At 43.8% G+C, this 25,826-nt stretch overlaps 2 protein-coding genes across 4 annotated transcripts; one reads left to right on the top strand and one right to left on the bottom strand.

Moving 5' to 3' along the window:
- The first annotated feature begins 843 nt into the window (after positions 1-843).
- Positions 844-1,623, top strand: LOC122106186 (testis-specific H1 histone). The gene has a single exon (XM_042677488.1). The coding sequence runs from the start codon at positions 844-846 to the stop codon at positions 1,621-1,623; it is 780 nt and encodes a 259-aa protein (XP_042533422.1).
- A 6,022-nt stretch (positions 1,624-7,645) lies between these two features.
- Positions 7,646-17,945, bottom strand: Znf641 (zinc finger protein 641). Of its 3 annotated transcripts, XM_042677628.1 has the most exons (7): positions 17,907-17,945; positions 17,269-17,377; positions 14,320-14,529; positions 13,562-13,653; positions 12,151-12,280; positions 11,464-11,577; positions 7,646-10,651 (listed from the first exon to the last, which is right to left on the bottom strand). In XM_042677628.1, exons 3-7 carry the CDS (start codon positions 14,501-14,503, stop codon positions 9,897-9,899), a joined length of 1,275 nt encoding a protein of 424 aa, XP_042533562.1. In that variant the 5' UTR covers positions 14,504-14,529; positions 17,269-17,377; positions 17,907-17,945; the 3' UTR covers positions 7,646-9,896. The 3 variants fall into 3 exon arrangements, with proteins under 3 accessions (XP_042533562.1, XP_042533564.1, XP_042533563.1); XM_042677630.1 differs by lacking the exon at positions 17,907-17,945 and having other exon boundaries at positions 17,238-17,277; XM_042677629.1 differs by lacking the exons at positions 17,269-17,377; positions 17,907-17,945 and adding an exon at positions 16,247-16,328.
- Between the last annotated feature and the right edge of the window lie 7,881 nt (positions 17,946-25,826).

Raw genomic sequence — 25,826 nt, 5'->3', positions numbered from 1 at the left:
GGAGGAGGGCACAGAATCAGAGGGAAACAGGGAAAAAAATACAATAGAGGGGTCCATCAGCTGCACTGGACATTGATAAAAATGAACTAAAAACTCAAGGGCAGCGATGGGAGGGAGGGAGGGAAGGAGAGGGATAGAGGGAACCTCTTACAAAAGGAAAGAAATGTACATATCCCCAGGTTGGGAAGAAATAGTTGTCAAAGCTGATAGAATTCACAAACTTTATACACCATGACAATGACAATTTGCCTTGTGAGGGTTAACACGTGTTTCTGACTTTAGGTATTGCTATCCCGTAATACTGTGAAATTAGTGAAATGTATGTAATCAATCTCAGTAAAAATCATTTTTAAAAAATGAGGGAAGGGGGTAACAAGTTGGACGAGAAATGCACTGATTACCTTACTTAAGTAACTGTAACTCCTCTATCCATCACCTCGACAATAAATAAATTTAAAAAAAGCTAGAAGCGGAGGCATAGCTCAAGTGTCAGAGTACCAGCCTTGAGTGAAAAGGTTCAGGGACAGAACCTGGGCTGAGTTCAAGCCCTAGTAATGGCACACACACACACACACACACACACACACACACACACACACACACACACACACACAGAGCCCCCCCCCCCCACTTGATTGGGATGGGCCAGTCCTGGAATTGGGATCTGAAAGTCCTCCACCCCCCACCCCACCCCACCCCACCCCACCCCACCCCACCCCACGCCTGCCTTTGTGACGCGGCCGCCAGCCTCAGCGGATTGTGCGTTGGGCAGGTGAAGTTCAAAGCCCCGCTCAGAGCTGATTCAAAATAGCCGGTGGCCCCGCACAGGGGGAAAGCGGGGCCATGGCGGAAGCAGCCGAGCCCAGTGACAAACCCCAACGTGCCGACAGTAAAACCCAGCACTCTGCGGAGAAATTTCTGGGGAGCCTCCCCAGACGCGACCCGCGCTCGGTGCTCAGGGTATCTCAGCTGCTGCTCAGGGCCATCGGCGAGCACAAGGGCCTGACCCTGGCGGTGCTCAAGAGGGAGCTGGGAAACGCGGGCTACCTGGTGCGCAAGAAGCCCGGCCGCTCCTCGGGGGACTCGGGCAAGCCCGAGGTCAGGGGCACGCTCCTGCGGGTCAGCGGCAGCGAGGCGGCCGGCTACTTCAAGGTCTGTAAGATCCCCAAGGGCAGGAAAAAGTCCAGCCGGCCCAAGCAGGAGGAGGCCAACCGCTGGAGGAGGATCCGACCCGAGGCCCTACCCCGGAGGAGGCACACGCGTCGCCAGGCGGCCAAGAAAGCCAGGGAGGTCTGGAGATGCAACTCGAAGGTCACCGTGAAGACCAGGCGGGTCAAGGCCAAGGCCAGGGGGTCGGTGCGCGTCCGCGCCAAGGAGGAAGCCAGAGCCAAGGTGATGGATGAGAGCAGAGGACGGGCTTCCAAGGAAGATACCGGGCCTGAAAGGAGGTTGAGCGCCAAGGTCAGGGAGGAGAGGAAGCCGGAACCCGAGAAGCCGGGGAAGAAGCCCATCCAGAAGTCCTCGGCGGTGAAAAGTGACTGCAGTGGCCCCGGACAGGGCAAGGTGCGCAGCAAATCCTCCGTGAAGTCTGACAGTCCACGGAACGCAGCCGAGAACCCATAGTCCCCCCCGGGGATCGACCCCGTGGGCCCCAACACTGCGGCTCTCGTCTGATTAAAGCTATTTACCAGACCATTCTACCTGGTGTGGTCTGTCTCCTTTGAGCGTTCATGGAAAAGGGGGAGTGGGGGGGGGGGGTGGCTGGGCCTGGAGAAAGAGCGGTCTGTAATGGCATGTGAAGTGAAGAGGGGAAAAAGGAGGAGCATTGTCTTCCTGCTCCAGGACCCAGAGGGTCCTTGCCGGAGGGGGGTGGGGGGAAAGGGTAGAAGAAAGCCACCAACTTTAACAGAGTTAGACAGAAGTCGAATTCAAGACCTCAGAGGGTTGTCAGGAGACAGATAGCTTTTATTTTTTTCTCTTTTGCCTGCTTTGGGGCTTCAACTCAGGGCCTGGGCAACTCTCCTAATTTGGTTTTTCTACTCCAGGATGATACTTGAGCAACATCTCCACTCTTATCTCCAATTAACCAGTTAATTAACCTGGTTAATTGGAGATAAGAGTCTCATAAACTTTTCTGCCTGGGCTGGCAGATGAGCCACAATCCTCAGATCTCAGCCTCTTGAGTAGCTAAGGTTACAAACAAGCGTGAGCCACTGGCGCCTGGCTAGATAGAGCTTTTGAGTGTCTCCCTGTTCCAATGTGTTCTTCCCTAAAATTCCTTTTAGGAGAAAGTTCCTTCTCCAATTTATTATACCCTTTGTAGTTGTTGCCCTGAATTTGTTAAAATACATCTTACAAAGGACTCTTCAATTCATTTTGGAAAGCATCTAGCACAGGGCTTGATCCTCATCATAGAGAAGTAATTTCTAAGGGGGTGGTCATGTACTAGAGTAGAAAACTACACACTCTAAGGAGACCAAGAGTCTAGTCAACGTTCTATTACAAAGACTTTAAATTCATTCAAACTCTTAGATTCCTTGTAAACTATTGGAGTTGTGCTAGGATAAATTGAGATGTTAAATGTCTGTAAATATTAAGAATCCTTAAATATCATGGTGACCAGTTGCTGGTGGTTCATAACTTTATATCCAGAAAGGAAGGCCCATTAATACTGATTTCCAATTACCCACCAAAGAGTATGGAAAGTAGAGCTATGGCTCAAGTGGCAGAGTGCCAGCTTTGAAAAAATGCTAGAGGGACAGTACTCAGTTTAAGCTCCAAGATTGTCACACACACATAAAATCATGATGAATGCTTTGCTGGACAAAATTCAACAAAGGAATGATCAATTGGAGTGCTAATCCCTAGACAGGAAGCTACAAAGATTTACAGAATGTTAGAAAAGCAGACAATAGGGCTGGGAAGGTGACTCAGTGGTAGAGCGCTTGCCTTGCATGCCTGAGGCCCTGGGTTCGATTCCTCAGCACCATATAAGCAAAAAGAAAAAAGCCGGAAGTGGCACTATGGCTTAAGTGGTAGAGCGCTAGCCTTGAGCTGAAGAGCTGACAGACAGCGCCCAGGCCCAGAGTTCAGGCCCCACGACCGGACCCAAAAAAAAAAAAAAAGAAAAGAAAAGAAAAGCAGACAATAGCAATGACCAGATAATGACTATATTGGCCTTTTGTTTTTCTGAAACTATAACATATTGAGGACTAAGTATGACTTTGTTTTGAATGTATGATTTAAGAACAGCTTGGTAATTATGTGACACAACACAGCAGTTCCTAGAGAAGTTAAAACATCGAAGTAGCTGATTTGTGGGGAAAAGTGAAACCAAAGGAGTATGGGGAAAGGAATACTGGAAAGTGCTTTTATTCTTGAGAGAAAGTGGCAGTGGACATGGGAATGTATTCACACATCCTGGGAACTTTTTCCTGATGTATGTATTTGGATGTACTTCAAATAAACCCAGATCTTAGTTATGCTATTTCTCCTTTCATACCCTGAGACTCGCTGCCTTAAGCCTATGCAAAGCCAAGTAATAGCAAAATACTTTCAATGTATCCCATCTAGAGATGATCTGAACTTTGGGATTTTCCCAGGCTTTAATTAAGTTTACCCTGTTTTTTGTTTGTTTGTTTTTTGTCGGTCATGGGGCTTGAACTCTGGGCCTGGGCGCTGTCCCTGTGCTCTTCAGCTCAAGGCGAGCACTCTACCGCTTGAACCACAGCCACTTCCGGTTTTCTAGTGGTTTATTGGAGATAAGAGTCTCACAGACTTTCCTGCCCGAACTGGCTTTGAACCGCGATCCTCAGATCTCAGCCTCCTGAGTAGCTAGGATTACAGGCGTGAGCCACCGGCACCTGGCTTACCCTGTATTTAAAGTGGTAAAAGGAAGCCAACAGAACCAGAGAATCATCAGAAACTATCTGAAAAGAAACAAAAAAATCAATTTGTCTCAAAATTTTAGAACAAAGTTAATCAAATGTCCTGATAAGAACCATATCGATTTTGCAGACCTAGGATGTTTTAACCCAAAGAACAAGGTGGTCTAGAAGGTAATCTGTAACCATTTCTCAGGCCCATTCCCAGCTAGCTTTGATGAGAAGAATGTAAGCCTTTGCCACCAAAAGGACAGCTTCCTTTCAGTAGGGACCTTTCACTGATGGTTAGAGTACTTTCTAGATTCCTTGTATTACTTTATCACTTTGGTGACCAATTGCAAAACATGGTGAGCTTGACTCCTTAGCAACCAGGAGAAGGAACAACTCCTTCGGTTGGAATAAAAATCCATTAGACCACCCTGTCCAGTGTGCCTGCCTGGGGAGAGAATGGCAGACCACCCTTCTGTACAGAAGCAAAATGGCTTGATGAAATCTCCCGTATTTCGTGTGTCTATTCACTTTCTGACACCAGAGGGCTGACTGTGTCTTCCAACATTTACAAGTCAGTTGGTAGGAGCAGCAGTGCTGTGTAACTGGTGGGCTTTACCCCAAAATGCCCTGGAAGAGGGGTGCAAGTATGCAGCGACCAAGTCCTACACCATGGCGGGTGATGGCCAGGGAATTCTCACAGCATAGTGATTGTGGTCGCACTTGATCTCGCAGGCCAAGGACTTCCAGTGCCTGGCACACAGTAAGGCACCAAAAACACTGCTTGTAGAATTGGGGCCATTTGCTTCTCAGGAGCCACAAAGGTAGGAAGCAAGTAAACTAAATGGAAGAAAGTGCAAAATGACTTTAAAAGAGACACCAATAGTAGGAGAAAAAGGAGGGCATAACAATGCACAACAAGAAATGTACTCATTACATTACTGATATAACTGTGACCTCTCTGTAGAGCATCTTTACAAGAAAAAAAAAATTTTTTTTAAAGCAACACCCAGGGAAAAAGAGCCTTTAGGGAACAGAAAAAGAAAATAGGTCTGGCACTAGGGTAAGGATATACTATGTGTGGGAGGGGGTAGAAGAGCGAGAGAAAGAGAGAGGGAGGAAGGAGACAGCTGAAGCACTACAGCCAAGCTAAGAATGTGGGGGAAAGCAGTGGGAAACGACCCAAGATGAGTAGGCTTAAAGCTGATAGAAGATAGGAGGGAGAGGGAATAGGTGCTGAGTGGACTCATGATAGAATGGACATAGCCAAAGCTGGAAAAGAGAATCTAGGATTATAGAACAGAAGGAGATACAGAGAAAAAACGCCCCTGGGAAGAACCAGCATTGCTCAGGCAAAATAACAAAAATCAAGCAAAAAATTTAAAAAAAAAACAACAGAAAACAACAAGAAGGAAAAAACACAAAAAGACTTGGAGATAAGACAAGGAAAAACGGAGGAAGAGCGCTGCCCATTGGAAAACGGAACTTGTAGGAGAAAGAGAGAGAGCCTGAGGCCTGGAGCTACACTCTACAGCTCAATAGAGCTATCCCAGCCTCTGTGGGCTCGTTTGCAATTGTCCCTCTAGTCTGTCCATGGGTGTACCTGGAAGAGGAACTGGAGGAGGCTGACCCAGGACCTCAAGACAGTTCCTTTTCCCCAGCCTCCACTGGATAGAATCTTCAAAGCAGAATGCATTTTTTTTTGCACTATGGCTTAATTGGTCACCCCTGCCTAGTAAACAGAGTATGGTTTGATTTGCCCTTGTGTCATGTTTTACTAGACAAGCCTTGGGATCTCTGGTGTTCCTTCTGCTCTTGCCTATAGCACACAGGAAATTGTCAGATCCCTCACATGGCCCCTAATCCACTTATGAGTTCAGAAAATCTGGTTTGTTAAGGGCTTGACACAAAAGGCCTTTACTTACTGTCTGCCGTTGAGCTGAACACTCACTCCATCTGTCTCCAGGACATGTTAGACACATAGGAAAAGTACCAGATAACTATCAAAAGATGGACATTTCCTTGAATAGATTTTACATTCTTTGAGTTGTCTGCATCTGTGTATTCAGGTTTCAGGACATGTGTCCTCCGTGTTCATATGTAGAGCTCCAGCCCAGCCAATCATAAAAGTGGTCATTGCTGAAATTGGGAACTAGCTCCAGTTCTTTCATGACCTAACATGAGTAGAATGGAGCACTAGCCTGGAAAGACTGAGAGCAGGAGTGTGAAGATCCATCTGAAGAGTGTGATATATGCCACTGTTTGAAATAAAATTCAACCCCACCCCCAGCCAAAGGTTCACTAATTTGTCCCATTTCTGGAGCATAATAGTGCTTCTAGGACTCTAAGAATCACATTTTGAGTACCACATCTGATATAGCACACAAGGGGTTAGAGGGAAGTTTTGCTAGCTTCCACTGAGGAACCTATGGGAGTAGAGTTCACTTTTTGGTTATTGGAGAGCTCCACTGATCTCTTCTGGGAACCCACCTGAACACAGGTTGAACAAAACTGTCTTTAGTCCTTCTGGGTCTGAGTCAGGGCTTCCTTTGCACTTGATGAAATAGGAAAATGTGGTTTGATTGCAGAAGTGTTGGGAAGGATGGAGCTTTGTCCCAAACTATTCCCTCTTTATCCCATGAGGTCACATTTAACAAGGGAAAAAGCAAGGCTTAAGATGTAAATAGCCTCGGTGAGAGCTAATACTTTGTTACATTCTTCTATTCTAAGCAAGAGACTGTATGTTAGAGTTTTTTTTAAATAACTCCAAAAATAGAAAAGCATAGTAGATTCCTAAACTTAGAATTCCCTTTTGATATTTTGTCTAGAGAAAACATGGAGATGCTTTTTATTTAAAGAGGAAAGGGTGTTCATCAAAGTAAAGGGAGTTGAGTGGAAGATGAAAGTTTCAGGTAGAATCCACATGGGATCATTGAAATTTATTCATATACATCTGATGGCTGTTGCTTCTTTTATTATTTGTTCAAGGGAGGTGGTGTTGGACCGAGGTAGAGAAGACAGTAGTACACAAGAAATGACTCAAAGGCTCACCCCTTCCACAGAAGGCCCTTAGACTCCAGGATGCATTTCAGCTGGGTTCTGTAACTGTACCAATACTTTGAGGCTTCACTTTCTATTTATACAATCACCAAGTCAGAGTAAAATCTGGAGGCTAACATGTAGTTATGTGAGAGGTATAATCCAATAGTATAGAACATCATTTCCCACAAGTCCCTAGTTTATGAGGAGCTGGGTTTGTCAGCATCTCAGATCCTCCTTTAAAACTGAAGAGTAGAATGTAAGCAATGTCTTCTAGTCATTAGAGATCAGACTCTGTCCTCATATTTTGTTCATCTGGCATATTCATCCGTAAATATTTAGCGACCTTGGCCTTGTAATTTTGACACAGATATACAATAACCATACTGAGTCAGGGCTAATTCCATTCTTTGACCCTCAGTTCAATGATTCCATGAATGGGCTCTAAACTTGCTACATGTGTATGCAAAACTGAGTGAATTGCATCATCTGCTTTTCTCAAAATTAGGCTTCTGGTCAGCCACCAGTGGCTCATGCCTATAATCCTAGCTAGTCAGGAGGCTTGAGATCTAAGGATCAAGTTTCAAAGCTAGTGTAGGCAGGGAAGTCTGTGAGACTAGTATCTCCAATTAATCTCCAAAAAGCCAGAAGTGACACTAAGGCTCTGGTGATAGAGCACCAGACTTGAGTGAAAAAGTCAAGTAAGAGTCCAAGGCTCTGAGTTCAAGGCCCATTAACGGGAAAAAAAGACAGTGGGTTTCAGGTTTTTTTCATATTTTCAAATGGGACTGTGACCCAAAACATTGTTATACATAGCCTAATACAGAGCTGATCTGTATTAAGGCAGGATAATAAAACAAATGGTATAATGCTGTTTTCAGTTTTAACACTGAAATCCAATATTTACTTATTCCCCTAGACATCTCATAATACTGATCCTAAAACACTGTCTCTGGAACCTAGGGTAAAGTCAGCTTGCAAAGGGCTGGCCAGAGAAACACATCCCAGGCCAAGTGCATTGCAGGCTGCTCTCCATAGCTGGAGGGAGGTAGGAGCTGGACTACTAGAAGAAAAAAGCACAGTTAGCAACATGAACACATTTTCTATTCCATTTGAGCCCAGAATTCTGAGAAGCTGTGATTCACCCAGTTATTCCTGAGTATATGAAACAGTCAATAAAGGAGATTCATGCAATTCACTTCCTCTTGCATTTCTGGCTAATTCCTTCAATTGCGTTTGCGACATAAGTGTCTTAGGGAAAATACAAGAATCTAAAGAGAAAAAATTCCATTTTTATCCTCTTTGCTTCTCTTATTCCCTAGTCCCAAACTGTTCTTCTATACAAGATGGATTTTAAATCCTAAGATTTAAAATCATCAATAAATAGAAATAATAATCTACTTATCAACTAACAAGATGCCAGAATACTTCTATCAGCCCCAGTATAAGATGCCTTATACTTAAGAATCTTGGTGTGAACAGTTTCCCAGAATTGGGTGGGAAACTAGTCAGAAAGCTTATTGCCCTGCATCAGCTGATAAACGAAGCCAACAGCCTTTTCCCTTCAAGTTCAAACTCTCAGAGAATGAGATCCTCAAAAATAACTCTTCCCCCATAGAAAGAACCAAATCCAAACAAGAGTATAGTATGATAACAAGTTCCAAACACTGTTACTCCTGTCCTAATTTCCCAGCACTTAAAACAAGACAAGACTGAAAACCTCACTCAGCACAAACCTATATATGCACCTTGCCCGAAATCCACAAGACACAGCTTACCTCATTGAACTTTTCTTTCTCTCTCCCCCCCCAGGTAACAATTGTCAGCCCAGAGATTCAGACTTTGACACATAAGTCCACAATTGTCTGCATCTGAGAAATACTAGAGAAAACTTTGTACACAACTCATCATTTGACCATTTCTACTTAGGGGCCTCTTTAATCACGCAGATTACTTCCTATCTTGAAAGGAAACAAAAACCACACACACAAGCCCTACTACCTCATCCCTAGAACACAACCCCAAGAAAATCTAGCTTGTACAGTTTTCACTGAGCATGCTCTCTTCAAAGATCCTGCACACGTATACACAGACACATAAAGACAGACTAGAGGAGAGGGGTCTGTTCAAGGGGGTAAGGTTTTTCATCTGTGTGGGCCTGGATTACTTGGATGTAGAGGGTCCATCTTTGAATACTGTCACATGATGATACCTGTATGTGCTGAAGGGAATAGGAAAAAGGGAGTGAACTATCACTGGTTTTGGTTTTGGTTTGTAAGCAGGTAGGGGTGAGAGGTATCCTGTATATGATGGGAGAGGGATGACGGACCCACACAGGAATAACATCTGCCCCAACTTCCATGTGGATAAAAATGGGGGCTCTGATCGTTATCTCTTTCCTGTTTCCTCATTACTTTCTAATCCAGTGTTCAATGGAATATATTTATGAAGTCACCAGTTCTGTGGGACACGAAACAGAAAGGACACGGAGGCCAGGTAAATTTAGCAAACACTGCATTAATAGACGCTAAGCAGTTTGCTGCAGGTGTTCTCAGAGCCTCTGCTATGTTAAATGGATTTTCTCTATATACCCATTGTATATAGAGAGGGTATAATTATAATTATTAGAAAAGGGTGATATACAAAATATTTAACCACCCGTATGACATAGACTTCAGCCAATAAGAATGGACCTCAGCCCCTATCTGCTGGCTTCACTGAACCCTTGATAATAGGCTCAGGTCAAACAATAGCCCCTGTAGTATGCATAGTTTCCCAACATTTTGTCCAAAGAACTCTGTTTTTTATGGTCAGCTCACAGAACTGGTGAGAAGTGCTCTATCCACTGCTGGCACATCACCCTCTACACATAGGGTCAGAGCTCACAAATCTGGCCATGGGAATACAGGAGAGGGGCAGCCCTGGCAGTGACTACTGGTAGCACCGGCTGGTAAGACTTGATCATAGCTGCAGCGGAAGCACATTTCAAAAGACAGATGCCCCTCTGTCCCAAGTGCTCCGGGGACTTTGTCCCTGGTGGGTCAGCAGGTGCCTGTCCAGGTGGTGCTTCCGGCCAAAGCTCTTCTCACAGCGAGGACACTGGAAGGGTTTCTCCCCAGTATGAGTCAGCCAGTGTCTCACGAGGTGATGCCTTCGGCCAAAGCTCTTCCCACATTCTGTGCACACGTGACATTTTGGCACTGGGGGGGCGCGCTGCCGTTTCCGAGCCCCGGGGCCCTCTTCATCCTCTTGGCCCTTACAGGATTTGCCTTCTGCATGCACTCTCTGGTGGCTGGCCAGATGGGCACTGCATCGGAAATTCTTTCCACACTCAGAGCACCTGCTGGGCTTGTCGTGAAGGTGGGTTTTCTGATGCCTGATCAGATGATGTCTTCGCCCAAAGCTTTTCTCACACTTGAGGCAGCTATAAGGTCTCTCTCCGGTGTGTGTTTGCTGATGCCTGGCAAGGTGGGAACCCCACACAAACTGTTTCCCACACTGAGGGCAAGTATGGGGTCTTAACAGGGAATCCATCTCTGTGCTGCACAAAAGGTTTGAGAAGCTCTCTTCCTGGAGGAAAGGGGGGCCCAGGAGCATTCCTCTAGAGCTCCTGGGTGTGGATTCCCAGCTCTCATTCTCCTCCGGGTTCCAGAGAACAGTATCTTCAGACACACTGGACAGCATTCTCGGGGGCTCTGCTTCTAGTTCAGGGGTATCCCCCTCATGTTCACTTCCATCTCCTGTGAAGAAGGGAAGATATAAACCCTAAAAGGAGGAGTCACAAAAGACTACCCACAGGACCCAAGACACAAGTATGCATGATGCCATACAGGTTGTATGAGGCCCCGCCTCACTCCTAAAGGAGTAGAGAATATCTTGTAATTAATGTACAAGATAGAGTGATAGGTACAGAAGTTTTCAAAAGCCTAGGCTTAAAAGCAGAGTAGTAGAGTAGTAGATACTCCACTTACTTTCCTTAGCCTTCATTTCTTCTTTAAAACAGAAATAACAACACTTCAATAGCACAATGTCTGCTCACAATAAACACGCAGTAAATGATTTATGCTATTTTTTTATTTATATACTACTGTTCATTTACGGCTGTCCATTACTATGAGTCACCAACTTCCTGCCTAAGTATAGAAGTAGAGACTGACTGAAGGAATGTGCTCCAATCATCACTGGCTGGGGGCCACCTGTCAGCAATTCCAGGGACATTGAGAAGTCATCCCTGCAACCAGTAGGAGGTGGAACAACAGTTTCAACAATAACAATCACATTTACCAAGTGCTTATTTTGGGCTAGGCATATAATTCCACTGTTCTAATGTGCTAACATATTCAATTCTGACAATAACTTATAGATGAAGAAACCTAAGGTTCCACCTGCACATTCCAGAACCCAAATCCATGACTCCAGTGCCTGCCCTCTGACCCTTTCTGATATTCTGTCTTCCTTTTGGAAGAATAGGATCCTGAAATCTTTTGATTAGAGGGACATGTAATGAGGATTCCCCCAAGAGAGGAAATGAAAGTTTATTCTGGGTCCTCACCAGTGTATGTGACCTTCAGTATATCTCGCTCCTCTAAGTCCTGGGGATCAGGGACCCATTGCTCTTCTCCTCCTTCTAGTTGAGAAAGCATGTCCAGTTTGGGAATTGGAAATCCTGCCCACAGTAAAAGAAAACAGAGATGTCTGTAAGTTCAACAGTACTTCTATGTCTATGAAAAGAAAAACAAACACTGTTTCCTAGCTTAGTCATTGACACTCAAGGTAAAATAAGGCCAAATAACAAGCCTTCTGACCCCTACCATTCTGTTAGGTGTCTCTTCTTTGTCCTAGAAAAATCCAATTCTTTTACCTCTTCCACTCAAATCTTTCCAGTCCTTGCTAGTCATAACCTTAGTTATGTCCTACTTTTTTGTTTTACTATAACTGTCTCACCCCTGCACCCCCATCTTCCCCTATATGGTTCCCAAGTTTCCAAGGACCTAGATCCAGAGGTTCCTTTCTTTGCTCTGTAAGAATGTCACAATTCCCAACTAAGGTGTGTTTTTTGTTTGTTTTATGAGTTACCCCTCACCACCATTCTCTAAAGTAATTCTGGTGTTCTTCCTCTGATGGAAGCCTACACAGATTCCCTAGAAGATCTCTAGGCAGATACTTCCAAGAGCCGTAAGCAGAAGGCTCCTCCCTCCCAGGGTACAACCTGTCTGTAACTAAGGAAGGCCATGCTTACTCAGAGAGACTACTATTCCACAATTTTCCTGCATGACATATTCTCCATAAAAGTCTGTCTGAGAGGGGTCCAGGCTCCGCCACTCCTCCTGAGAGAAGCACAGTGACACATCCTTGATGGTTACCAGGCCCTGAAACAGAGCATCATCTGTCAGCAGCTGTTCCTTATGGAAAATGTGATCTCAGTATGAAAGGCTGAGATAGTAGAAGAGAGAGGGCCAAAAGGATCTTGGGAAATAACTTCCCAGGTTGCTGCACAGGACACACAGTTTGGGTAAAGGCAAGATGAGGAAAGGAAGGAAGAAAGAAATGAGTTAAAATGTTGTCAGGCACCTTGTATTCACATACGTTTTGTAGAACGGGAACTTCTTTGTACGACTACTTAAAGGTAATAATAATAAAAGAATGTAAAAAAAAAGGAGAAATGAGTCAAGCAGTGAGAGAGGGGAATGCTGTGTGCAACAGTGAGAAGTCACAGGCTCACCACTCTGTATGTCTAACCACAGGTATCTACTCAGTCTCTTCTTACCTGCCTCATTCTGTTCATTCCAAGAAAGTCTGTATCATCTTCACCTGCCTCCACTTATCCTTTCCTTTCCTAGCAATACAAAATGATAGAAACAACATTTTCTTTCCCACCTCCCTCTTATGCTAGAGCCTTATCTCTTCTGGTGACACAATATGGTGATGTGGTAATTGGGTCTAGATTTTGGAACCTAATGACTATGCATTTTGGCACATCGAGGCAGAATACTGTTGTACAGGAATCTTAAGCTGTCTCTGCTCTGATTTTCTAACTATAAATTGGGAGGATTGAGTTGTTCTCAGAAAAAGCACTTGAAAAGAGCAAACAGGACAAGGACTCTGGAAGTGTAGGTACAGATTATAAGCATTACTGCTTTTCCATGGCTAGTCTTTTCCCTTCTGAATCTTCACTAACCTGTCTCTCTTTAGGGATTTCTTTTTCTCTTATGCTTTATCACTTTCACAATTCTGTCATTTTCATATTCTTCCAAACTTCCTTAGGTTCTCTTTTCCTAGTCTTTGCAGCATTACTTTTTTGCTATTTCTTTTGTCTTATGTTTAGTTTTACTTTTCAACACAGGCTCACACTATGACACCTACACTAGCCTCAGACCACCAGTATGCCACACCATGCTTGGCTTCAGATTTATTTCTTAAAGATAGCTAATCAATTGTTCTTTAAAAATCCCACCTGTGGATAACACAGCCACACATCAAAAGCTCTAAGGGTCTTATGTGCCCCTGGGAAAGGGATAGAAGCTGTACCATTATAAGATGAGCATACCATCAGTATGCATGTGAACTAACACATCAGTGGAATGATGCCAAAGCTATAGAAGGGCCTTTGTGATGAGACCTTGGGAGAGGCCAAGGGAAACACAGCCCACCTGTGATCCGGCTGCAAGAAGTGCAGCTGCCATTTCCCAGTCTCCGGTGCTCCCCTCCTGGGGAATTGCAGGAACCCAGGGAGCAGACTGAGCTGGTGAGGGGAGAGAGGAGCCATTAGAGATGAACTATGAATCCTTTTCCAATATGTACCTTAGTCCCATTTTACAGGAGCTGAAGGTCTCATCTTCTGCTACATCTATGCCCATAAGCATAAATAAGAACGAAGAGGAAAGTGGCACTGTGGCTCAAGTGGTAGAGTACTAGCCTTGAGCAGAAGAGCTCAGGGACAGTACCCAGACCCAGAGTCTAAGCCCTACAACCAAAAAAAAAAAAAAAAAAAAATTGAAGAGGCCTTCACTCAAAATGTTCTGCGAGGGTTCTAGGTGGCTCTTAGGTATATAAACTGTGGTTTGAATTTACATTACTTGAATGTAATAGAATTTTCAGCAAATGAAACTTACTGGCTGTATTCTCCAACAGTAATCAGTCCAGATACCACTTCCATCTCCCACATTTAACACTACTAATGTAGAAACAGTGATTATGTAAGAAACAGGAACAGTCCAGTCACATTGTTCGGAGAGCCAAGAGCCTATTCTGTATTTGAGAAAAGGACCCGGGAAGAATGGACTGGTCCTAGTATTGAGTTTGCTGCTCTGTCCGTGACAATTTATGGATTTTCTTTTGTAATCCTACTTTCTGAACAGAGATCAGGAGACTATGCCCTGTGCTTCCCATGCATGCTGTGGATCCTCACTTTTCTCTTGAAGGGACTGTGGCTCCTCTTCAAGGTTGTGACACGGGTGCTCCAGTGGCCCTGGTGCAGTTCTCCATGTCCCTTCTTCCAGGCTTCCCCTTTCTTCATGGGGCGCTGCTCCATCCAGTTGTACATTCATTGACTCCCATCCTGTCCCCAGGGCTGTTGTCTGTTCTGAAAGCATTTTTGTGGCAAGTCAAAGTTTGTGACCTGGAAGAAAGCAATGAAATCAATAACAGCTCTTTCCCATGAAAGTGAAAAGGGAGTGATATTCCTAAAGAAGTTAAAGAGATCAGCCCCAGGGATAAAATATGAAACTAGGTTAAGAGGAGACTGAGGGAAGATGAGCTCTAAAAGTTTGATCTGTTCCAATCAACTGAGCCTGACTTAAGCTTCTTGGAGGAACTAAGAAACCGCAGGTGCTAGCTGTGAGCCATTGGCTTATATTGTAATCCTAGCTACTCAGAAAGCTAAGATTCAGAGGACTGCAGCCCAAAGACAGCCCAGGCAGAACAGTCCATGAGAATTTGTCTCCAAAATAACCAACTGGAGGTGTGGCACAAATGATAAAGCAAGAAAGCCAAGCAAGCATGAGGCCCTGAGTCCCTACCATGCACACACACACACACACACACGTGCACAATACACACACACACACACACACACACACAGATAAGTGGAAAGAAGGAAGAAGAAAGAAAAAGAGAAGTAGAAGGAAGGAGGGAGAGAGACAGGAATAAAGAAGGAAGAAAGAAAGGAAAAAAGAAAGAGAAATGTTAATGCTATGTAAGAGTCACTGTTACTTTGGGACCTCAAGGAAAAAACAGAATATCCTTGAAGGCTGGGAAAACTCCCTTAAAGAACCACTGAAAGTACAGAAAGGTAATAAAACTGGAAACAACACAGGAAAGAATGCACTCAGAACTGCCCTCAACAAAGATGGGCATATCATTTATAAGATTTTCTGCCATAAATCACATTCTCATCAATTAAAGTGAGATAATTACTACAGGAAGAAATCTTGGCCAGGGGATGTACTGTATCATAAAGAAACAGCTTTTTAAAGAAATTGTAATGCTGAAATAAATGGTATCTCACTCAACAAAAAGACACATGATGTGTCATTCTCAGGAGAACCTTTATAGACATGGTAAAAGACCAGTAACTCAGAGAGCTGGTATAAATCTCTGAAACAGCCCTTGCAGATAAAAGAAGTTGTTGGTCAGCACACAGCTAAAGTTTCATCAGAAAAAAAGTGAAAAAAGAACTTGGAACAGGGATAGTAAAGGAGGAGTAGGGCTGTTAACCTGAGCTAGGATGAATGAACAGCCCAGTGCTTTGAGACAGAGGAACAAATTTGTTTGACAGGCAGGCACTAGTCATATCCCATTAGAAAAAATATATTCAATTTTAAAGAAAGGTATAGGAAGCCAGCAAGTGTTCTTTGGAAGAAAGTAAAGTCAAGAAAGGGATAAGAAATTCAGCGAGATGGAAATGATAAAAACAACAGACACCATTTTCTCTTGTTTCAGAAGAAGGCTGATGAGTGGAGTTATTGATGGATGTCACTCTACTGATCAAACAGAAGAAATGACTTTTCACTTCTCTCTTGTAAAAGGGAAGAGAGTTAGTTTAGATGAACAAATTCTTAATAATACTACAGTACATAAGACTGAGTTGTGGACTCTATTTTCTTCAGACATTTGTAGAGCAGGACAGGTCTCATTTGAGAAAGAGTCTAACATTATGCAGAATTTTTTTTCGCTTGACAACATATTTTTATGCTTCTTATTCAATACTCAAGAATTGAACCCATAAAAGATTTCCAGGGACAGGTTAGAACAGGTCCCGGATCCATCCACTCAATAACATCTGCAAGAACTCAATAGGGCATAACAGATGCGAAGTCATTTGTTTCCTGGCATACCTGTCTTCAATAAAAGAGGTCTGAAGGAATTCCAGGCCTAATGCAAAGACTGAAGAAATTCCCTTGTCATCTCAGAAGTCCAGAGATGGTTCCAGGCCTGATGGAAGCATCTTAGCTGAGGTTTCCTCTTCAGAGACTTCTCATGTTAAAGGAAAATCTCAATAACGAAATAATAAGGGAGTGGCTCAGTAGTAGAGTGCTTGCCTTGCATGCACGAGGCCCTGAGTTCGATTCCTCAGCACCACATAAACAAAAAGAAAAAAACTGCAAGTGGCGCTGTGGCTCAAGTGGTAGAGTGCTAGCCTTGAGCTGAAGAGCTGAGGGACAGTGCCCAGGCCCAGAGTTCAGGCCCCATGACCGGACCCCCCCCCAAAAAAATAATAAAAGGAGCTGGGCACCAATAGCTCATGCCTTTAATCCTAGCTACTCAGAAGGCTGAGATCTGAAGACATGGTTTAAAGCCAAACCAGACAGAAAAGTCTATAATTCTGCTCTCCAACCACCAAAAAGCCAAGAGTGGAACTGTGGCTCAAGTGGTAGAGCACCATCCTTGAGCACAAAAGCTAAGAGACAGCACCTAGGTCTTGAGTTCAAGCTCCCAAGAAATAATTATTAATACATATAAGTATTAATCATATTATTTACAATAAAAAGGAAACTCCCATGTTAGCTCTTTTCTCTTAATTCCAGCCCCTGTATTCTCTTCACTTTTAACACATAAGGTTCCCATTCCTCATTCCATGTTCTCTAGCTTTCATGGCAAATGTTCCTCCAGGTCTTTATGGCTAGTAAAGCATCTGGACCACGGTTTCAAACCCACTTCTCCATCTCCCCAGTTAGAATAATCCCTTGATGGGAAGCCTCTTTCTGCAGAGCTCAATGGACCCATGCTGCATCTGACAGAAAGGCTAGCAACAACCTCAGCCTCTGCAGGGCTTGGGTACCTATTCCCAGCTTGCATTTCCTAAGATGTTCATGGCAGAAGCAGCACCTGGACTGTTCGGTAAGGGAGCAGTCCTAACCTGATTCCTTCTAGTTCCAGGACGATCCCATGTCTACTGGAGTCTGGGTTCTTTTGGATTTTCCTTTCCCACCTTATTTTTTTCTCACGCATCAGGCTGGCAAAGGCATCTGTGGACAGAGAAGTTTTTGCAGTCAGTGCTCTGGGACAGAAGCACACACACACACACACACACACACACACACACACACACACAAAGAGCGGCCCAAGGACACAGGGACAGACAACTGTGAGAGGCTCTTGGTCCCCCGCCGGGGGTGTGGCCGAGGCGGGACGGGGCCCGCCCGGGGCTGGGCGGAGGGGGGTGGCTGGTGGTGGAGAGGAGAGGTGGCTTCTTCCCTCCTCCCGTCACCGCGCCCCGGGAAGCGGGGTAAGATTTCAGAGAATCCCAGCCAGGCAGAACCGGAGCTGGGCAAAGGAAGCCGGTGGGAAGGGTGCCGGGGTACCCCGGGGAGCGGGTGACAGCGGCGAGCTGCCCGGCGGGGCCGGAGCGCGGGCGCGGCACGGCACGGCGGTGGGGCCCCGGGGCACGGCGGCCAGCGGAGGCCGCGGGTGGCCGAGCCGCGCCCCCCCCGCCCCGCGCCCTCCCACCCCAGGAAGCCGGCGCACCACCCGCTCGCGGCCGGCCCCCGCACTCACCCCGGGGCCCGGCTTGGCCCGCAGCCCGGTGCCTGCCTGGCGGCGGCCGCCGGCCCCTCCCCTCCCCTCCCCTCCGCCCTCCGCCGCCCTCTGCGGGCGTGCGAGCGGGCGACCGACAGGCGACTGCGGCCGGCGGGCGCGGGCGGGGCGGGCACAGGAAATCCCCGCCCGCTTCCGGGGCTCGGCGGGGGGGAGGAACGGGGGGGGAGGGTGCTAAAGAGGGGGTGGGTAACGAGGAACGAATAGCGGGGTCGTGGCTCGGGCCATCCATCGGAGCCGTGGACCTCGATGCCCGGGATGCGGCGGATCCCCGACCTGCCGCGGACGGTGGTGGCCGTGCGCTTCCCACACGTGGACCATCTTCCAGGCCGGCCACGGAGCCTCCCAGCGGGGCTCTCCGCAGGAAGCTCCGTTCATCACCTTGGATTTGGTACGCGCTGGCGACAGGCCCGAGCGTGGCCGTGAGGGCCACGCGTGGGATGGTGCCAGACGCTTAGCTGCTTAGGCTGCGTGTCTCGCCCCCTGGCACCGTCTGTGAGGCCCCCGGGCTTGCGTGCAGCGAGTGAGGCAGGGGATGTGCGGGGTGACTTGCCCAAGATGGTGCTGTCGCATTGCCCACCACACACACACACACACACACACACACACACACACACACACACACACACACACACACACACACACACACGCGTGGCCCCGTGAGCTCTTCAAATGTGGCTTGTCGGAAGACTGTGTGCGACACCACGTTTAGAAGACTTAATTTGAAAAAAAAAAGAAAAACATGGGAAAGAGCTCCTGAGTAATATTTGGAACTGAATTTGGAATTGACATCACCTACTACTTTTAGCTTTTTTTTTTTTTTTTTTTTTTAATGCAGCTACTAATCATTCTAATTACAGATGGGGCTTGCATTGTGTTTCTGTTGGACAATGCTCCCCTGCAGCATTCGAGTGCTTTGCCAGTCGACTGGCAAAGACGAGAAAGGCCTACAAAACATCAGCCCAATCCTGGGGTCTCCTTGTTAGAATCAGTTTATATTTAGAAATCATGTGCATTATTTCATGGTCACAATAAAAATCGTAATAAGCAGAGGCAAAATAGAAAACTAAACCGTGGTCTGGCTTCTGATCTGATGCTCCAGTCTCCAGAGAGGTTCCTTACCTTTCACAGTTCAAACTCCTAGGCAATATTTCAAGATGGCATAATTAAATACATGGATAATCACAGGGACAGAGGACTCTATCTTTTTTAAGATTTGGTGGGGGAGGGAGTTTTAGGATCAGCTTAGAAGGTGAATGATAATAAAGGACATCATCCCAAGGCAGCTCAGAAGGCAGAAAGGGGTATGCTCTTGCATATGAACTTCCTATCTGTAAAGTAGAGAAGAAATAAAATTGGAAAACTAATAGAAAGAATGGCAGGACAAGAATTTTTATTTGCAATGACAGGTGATGAAGTGTTCCCCTCTCTGTGTTTATAAGGAAGGGACAGCTCTGATGGTTCTAATTATAGCTTCACCAGGAAGCCGGATGGTCCCCGGCTGCCCTATTAAGGAACATCTAGTAGAGAGAAAGAAAGACTTGGGCCCACACGTAGATTCTAATGTGTAGAAGACACCATTTCTTAGAACACAGCAGTGTTCCTCCCCAGCATCAGAGAGATGTCTCAAATAGGGTTTCAGGTTCTCCACAAAAGTTCAAAATACCTTCAGAGACTTTTTTTTTTTAGGGGGGGGGAATATATCAGCCTTGACTCCTTTCTTTCTGGATTCCTGTTCCATCATGACTTAAAAAAGGAAGTAAAATGCAAGTGTTCACCACTTTAAGGGAAGTGTTGGAAAAGGATTATTAGTCAGTTGATTGTAATGAATTATAGTATAGCCTTTAAATGTCTGTTCAGACATATGAAACTATGCCTTTGGTTACTAACTACCTAATGACCTAACCACCATCTCTCTCTATATTTTAAAGTTGTTTTTGATTTTGCTGGATTTGGGATTTGCACTTAGTGCTTAGCACTTGCTCAGTCTGCTTACTTAGCTTGTCTCCTATGCTTGTCTCCAGACTGCCTTTCTGCTGGTTATTTTGGAGATGGAGTCTCAAGGACTGATTGGGCTATCCTCAAACCATGATTCTCTGGATCTCAGCCTCCTGAGTAGCTAAGTTTACAGGTATGGGCCATCGGAACCTGGTTTCACTCAAAAGTTTTAAGGCTTTGTATAAGAGATGAATTTCCTACAGTCATCAGTGAAGACTGTTGCTTCTTGTATGTCCACAGTTATAAGGAAAGGGGAAGGCTGAGGAAAGTCTTGCATTAGGACTCCTGAGGCGAGAAAGGCTCTCTAGTCATTAGCAAATATGTATTTGCTGACATTTATAGGGCACTTTATATATTGCAGTGTCTTTGTGTATATGTGATCATCCTAACTCAAGGAGGTAAATTATCTGTATCCTTAGTTTAGTGTCAAGAAAATAGAGGTCAAAGCTAGATGTTGATGGCTCATACATGTACTCACTAATCAAGAAACTGAGACCTAGACAACTGTGATTTAAAGCTAGCCTAAGTAGAAAAGTCTGTGAGAATCTAACTCCAATTAACTAGGAAAAAGTAGAGCTGTAGATATGGCTCAAGTGGTAAGAGCACCAACTGTGTAAGCAAACCAAGCAAGTATGAAGCCTTGACTTCAAACCCTGGTATTATCAGAAAAGAAAGGAAAGAAGTAAGAAGTAAGGAAGTGTGAGAGTCCCCAAAAGCTGAGCTGTGAGACCTGAAAGGATTGGGAGGGTGGAATGCCTCCTCCCAACATGAACCCTCAGAACACTGAGTTTCCTGGAAAGTTCAGTCAGTCCTCGCTTGATGTGAATTCAGATTTCTATCTTGGGTGTAGGTTAATTCCACACCAAACTTTCTGGGAACTTGAGGACAGACAAAAATCAATGCTAACTGTAAGTCATGCACTACTTACACCTGCTTCTTGAGTAAGAGTATACCACATGATTGATGCTTGTGACTTCAAGGATATTGTGACCTCACATACCTTCCTGTACTCCACTCAATAAATATCTTGTAAAATGGACCCAAGGACCTGAAGCTGGAGGAAGGCTTCAATCCCTGGTGCCCAAACCTCAATTCCACAGTCTGGTGTCCATTACTGTCTTGTCCATGGTCTCAGAGGGCTGTGACAACGTAGGAAAGGAAGGAGAAGGAAGAGGAAAAGGAGCTTTCAGTCATGTTGTGATGATGTAAGGAAGCCCTTACAAGATGCTGAGAAGATTCTGTACCATCCAGCCTCCAGGATAATGAGTCAAATAAACTTCTGCTCTTTACAATTTACCTAGACTCAGCTATTTTATTATGGAAACAGAAAATGGGGCATGTGTTTAAAAATGGTACCAACAGTGGAGTTGTTTCACAAATACCTGAAAATATCAGAGTGACTTTGGAACTCAGTAGTGGTAAAGGTTAGAAAATTTTTGAGTTGAAAGCTAGAAAAAGCCTTTGCTGCTCTGAGCAGAGTTGCAAGGGCAATTCTGGTAAAGGCTTAGAAAGACTGAAAGTCTGGAATTTCTCAGATATTACCTAAGTGGTTGGAGCCAGAATATGGACCCATAAAGGCCATTATGGCAAAATGGAACTGGAAAGAGGGTATTGGAAACGAATAAAGACTCTGGCTGCAAAGACTCTGGCTACATTGTGTTAAGACCTTGGGACTATAGAATGTGGAACGTAAGAGAGATAAACTTATATAAACGAAGGTATCTAGCAGAAGAAATTTCTAAGCAACAAAACATCCAGGCTGCTATGCGACTACTTCTAAAGGCTCACAGTGAAAGGAGAGAGCCAAGGGATAACTTGAAGACAGAATTTTTTATTAAAAAGGAAGCAGAGTAGAAAGAGTTGGGAAATTCTCAACCTGATCATATGGTAGATGATGAAAGAGAATTTTCAAAAGTGAGAACACTAAGGGTATACCTGAGCAACCAATCTCTAAGGTTACTATGAGAAAAAAAAAATCAGCAAGAGAATGAAAGAAAAAAAAAATAGAATTTCTCAGAAATTACCTAAGTGGTTGGAGTCAGAATGCTGGTAGAAATTTGAACTCATATAGACATGGTCTCTGCATTTCAGAGACTGCAGACTCTGCACCATTCATCATAGGTATGGAAGAATAAGAGGGCAGATGTTTGGGAATGGGTCTGAAGAGCCCATCCTGGGCTTACTGACCAGTACCACCCCGTCTGTTCCCCACATTGCAGCACAGTGCTCCTCCATCTGAAGCTTGAATGGCCTCAAATATGACTCAACTTGATGCTCTACAGGACTCAAGTTATAAACTTGATACCCAAGTGCTGTTAATTCTACATGGAGCAGTTTGGCAAATCTTGGTGGAAAGGCCTTGGGTTCAATCTCAATCATTGGTGTATGACCCTCAAGAGAACTGATAGTGACTATGAGAATATTTTTGTATTTTTGCAAGTGATTCAATCATACTTGCTCATACTTGTCTGCTTAGATAATTGTCCATGTGGATGAAGTCACCAGAAATGATGACAGGTAATGGAGTTGCTAATGAAAGGAGAATGACAGGCAATGTCTGAAAGGGTTTGATGGCATGTGGTTCAAAGCAACTGGACATAATTTAGGGAAGAAGAAAATCTGAACTTAGGACAACAATAAGAGAAAAAAGAACACATTCTACTTCTAAACTTAGGTGGAGTAAACCAGTGGCTTTCAAATGTGTGCATGTAGGTGTGTGTGTGTGTGTGTGTGTGTGTGTGTGTGTGTGTGTGTGTGTGTGTGTGTGTGTGTGTTGTGTGTGTTTGAGATCCATATTATGATGTAGAAAGAAATATATTTCACATTGTAATCTAGGTAACTCATCACATTTCTATTTTTGGAATAACTTAAAGGAGAATTGGTATTAATTAGCCTGTCCTGTATGAAGTTCCTGTCATTGTCTTTTTTAGTAAGTTGATTAATTTTTCTTTTGATTAGGTAGGATACTAAGATTTTACTATTCATGTGGGTTTAAATAACCTTTCTCACTCTGTGGTTTATCTTTTCATTTTTAGAAAGTCTTTGGATAAATAAATTTCTTAATTTTAATATACTACTACTTGTCAGTTTATTATAGTTAGCATTTTTCATGTATTGGGTTTAGAAATTTTCCCTCAGTGGTGATGTCAGCAACATGGCAGAATAGGAAGCTCTGACTATTCTTCTTCCCCAGGGCATACACAGTCAATTAACAGTGGGAGGAGGGCTGTATATATAAGTCAATAGTAGAGCACTTGCCTAGAATGAGTGAGGTCTTGGGTTCAATCTTAAGCATAATAAAATTGCTTATTTATTTTGCTCTTTAAAAACAGGAGTAACCTATTTTTTGTTTTGTTTTGTTTTTGTCAGTCAGTTGAGGGGTTTGAACTCTGGGCCTGGGCATTGTCTCTCAGCTCTTCAGTTCAAGGCTAGCATTCTACCGCTTGAGCCACAGCACCACTTCCAGTTTCCTGGTGGTTTATTGGAGATAAGAGTCTCATGGACTTTCCTACCTGGGCTGGCTTTGACAGTGGTCCTTAGATCTCAGCTTCCTGAGTAGTTAGGATTATAGGCGTGAGCCTTTGGTGCCCAGCTTTACCCAGTTTTTAAAAATCTTTTGATTTCTCTTCATTTACCAATTTCAGGTTTGGGTTATTCTGGTTTATCTGGAAGTTTTTAGTTGTATCATTATATTTATTTGAAATTATTCATTGGAAAACTCATAAATATGTGGAAAATAAACAACATACTCCTGATATCACCAATGAATTAAAGTATAAAGTAAAAGGAAAATTTAAAGATATTTTGGGAAAAACAAAAATGGAAGCACAACATACCACTGGCTAATGAGATGGGGGAAAAGTGGTCCTGAAAGGGAAGGTTATAACGAGAAGTACCTACAACAGAAAAGAAAAAGAGCTCAAATACACAAGCTAATACTTTCTTTTAAATTAGAAAAGGAAGCCCAAAGCTAGAAGAAGGAAATAAATTTGTGTGTGTGTGTGTGTGTGTGTGTGTGTGTGTATAACTGACAAATCTTTAGCTAGAGCAAAAAAGAAAAACAAAAGACTCAAATAAAATCAGAATTGAGGGTCACCTTACACCTGCTACCACAGAAATAAAAAGATCACAAGAGATAATGGTACACAAATATATACTAACAAATTGGAGAACCTATAAGAAATGGATGAAGTCCTGGGAACACAAATGTTTCCATGACTGAATCAAAAAGAAACAACAACATGGAAGTGGCGCTGTAGCTCAAGTGGTAGAGCGCTCGCCTTGAGCTGAAGAGCTGAGGGACAGCGCCCAGGCCCAGAGTTCAAGCCCCACGACCGACAAAAAAAAAAAAAAAATTAATAAAAGAATTCTTTAAAAAAAAAGAAAGAAAGAAACAACAACAAACTGGACTGAGGGCTTACTGCTGAATTTTAGTGAAAATTTAAAAAGAATTAACACCAATGCTTCTTGCCTCTTTCAAAAAAATAGGAAAGAGTATTTCCAAGCTCATTTTTTAAGACTAGCATTATTGTGATACCAAACTCAGACAAGGACAACATTTGAAAAAAAGAAAACTATAGGCTACAATCTCAGATGAACATAGATGAAAAAGTACTCAACCAAATACCAATAAATCAAATTCAACAGTACATTAAAATAATTACTCCTCTGATGGTATTTATCCCAGGCAGGCCTGGGATAAACATACAATGTACATAAATCAACAACTGTGAAATACTAACAGAACGAAATTCACACACATGGAAAATTGAATATATGCAGAAAAAGCATTTGGCGAAGGTAATCATCCAGTTATGACTTTTTAAAAAAAGGATCTTCAAAGACATAGATATAGAAGTAGTGTGCCTTAACAGAATAAAAACTAGATATGCAGTCCCTTTTGATTAGTGTCACCCTCAACAGTGACATGCTTTTCCTCTAGGAATAGAAACAAAACAGTAAAACACATTCACCACTCCTATTTACTAGAAGTCCTAGCTAAGCAATCAGCAAAGAAAAAGAAATAGCAGGCATTCTTAAGGAATGGAAGAAATGACACTGTCTTTTATTTTATGTATCAGAAGCCCTAAGAACTCTACAAAAAAATTAGAACTGATGTAAAATTTATTAAACTCAACATACAAAAATCATTAGTTTTTTTATATAATCACAACTGACTTTCCATAAATGAAATTAAGGAAACAATCTCATCACGGGAGAGCACACTTGTGTGTGAGCTCGCATGCACACACACACACACACACACACACACACACACACACACAAACTGTCCAAGAGTACAGTTAGCCTGGTGCTGGTAGCTCTTGCTTATAATCCTGCCTACTCAGTAGGCTGAGATCTGAGGATTGTGGTTCAAAGCCAGCCCAGGCAGGAAAGTCTGTGAGACTCTTATCTTCAAGTAACCACCAGAAAACCAGACATGGTGCTGTGGCTCAAAGTGCTAGAATGCTAGCTTTGAGTGAAAAAGCTCAGGGACAGTGTCCAGACCCTGAGTTCAAGTCTTACAACTGACCAACACACACACACACACACACACACACACACACACACACACACACACACATACACACACACACACACAGAGTACGTTTAGCCCAAGAGGTAAAATATCTGATCACTAAACTGGAAAATATCAATAAAAGAAATTGAAAAAAGACAAAGACATATATTCCATGTTCTCATAAACTAGAAGAATTGTTAAAACATACATGCTAGCCTAAGTGGTCTACTATAAAGATCTTACAATGAAAATACCACGGTGATCACAAAATAAAGGCATATTGACCAGTGGAACAGGATAGAAAGTCCAAGAAATTTAAAGTTAATTGGTGGTTTTGCAAAGGTAATAAAACACATAATGGG

The sequence above is a fragment of the Dipodomys spectabilis genome, unplaced genomic scaffold, assembly GCF_019054845.1.
Source record: "Dipodomys spectabilis isolate Male_0828 unplaced genomic scaffold, ASM1905484v1 ptg000039l, whole genome shotgun sequence".
Classification (NCBI taxonomy): Eukaryota; Metazoa; Chordata; class Mammalia; order Rodentia; family Heteromyidae; genus Dipodomys; species Dipodomys spectabilis.
Note: the sequence above shows the minus strand (reverse complement) of the source record. Positions and strands in the feature narration are given on the sequence as shown.

Excerpts from the sequence above, each read along its gene's own strand:
- Znf641 (XM_042677628.1), bottom strand. The coding sequence starts at position 14,503 with ATGCTTTCAGAACAGACAACAGCCCTGGGGACAGGATGGGAGTCAATG. Across the intron at positions 12,281-13,561 it reads TTCTTGCAGCCGGATCACAG|GGCCTGGTAACCATCAAGGA; the intron begins GTGGGCTGTGTT and ends GCTCTGTTTCAG. Across the intron at positions 11,578-12,150 it reads TGGAATAGTAGTCTCTCTGA|GATTTCCAATTCCCAAACTG; the intron begins GTAAGCATGGCC and ends TACTGTGGGCAG.
- LOC122106186 (XM_042677488.1), top strand. The coding sequence starts at position 844 with ATGGCGGAAGCAGCCGAGCCCAGTGACAAACCCCAACGTGCCGACAGT.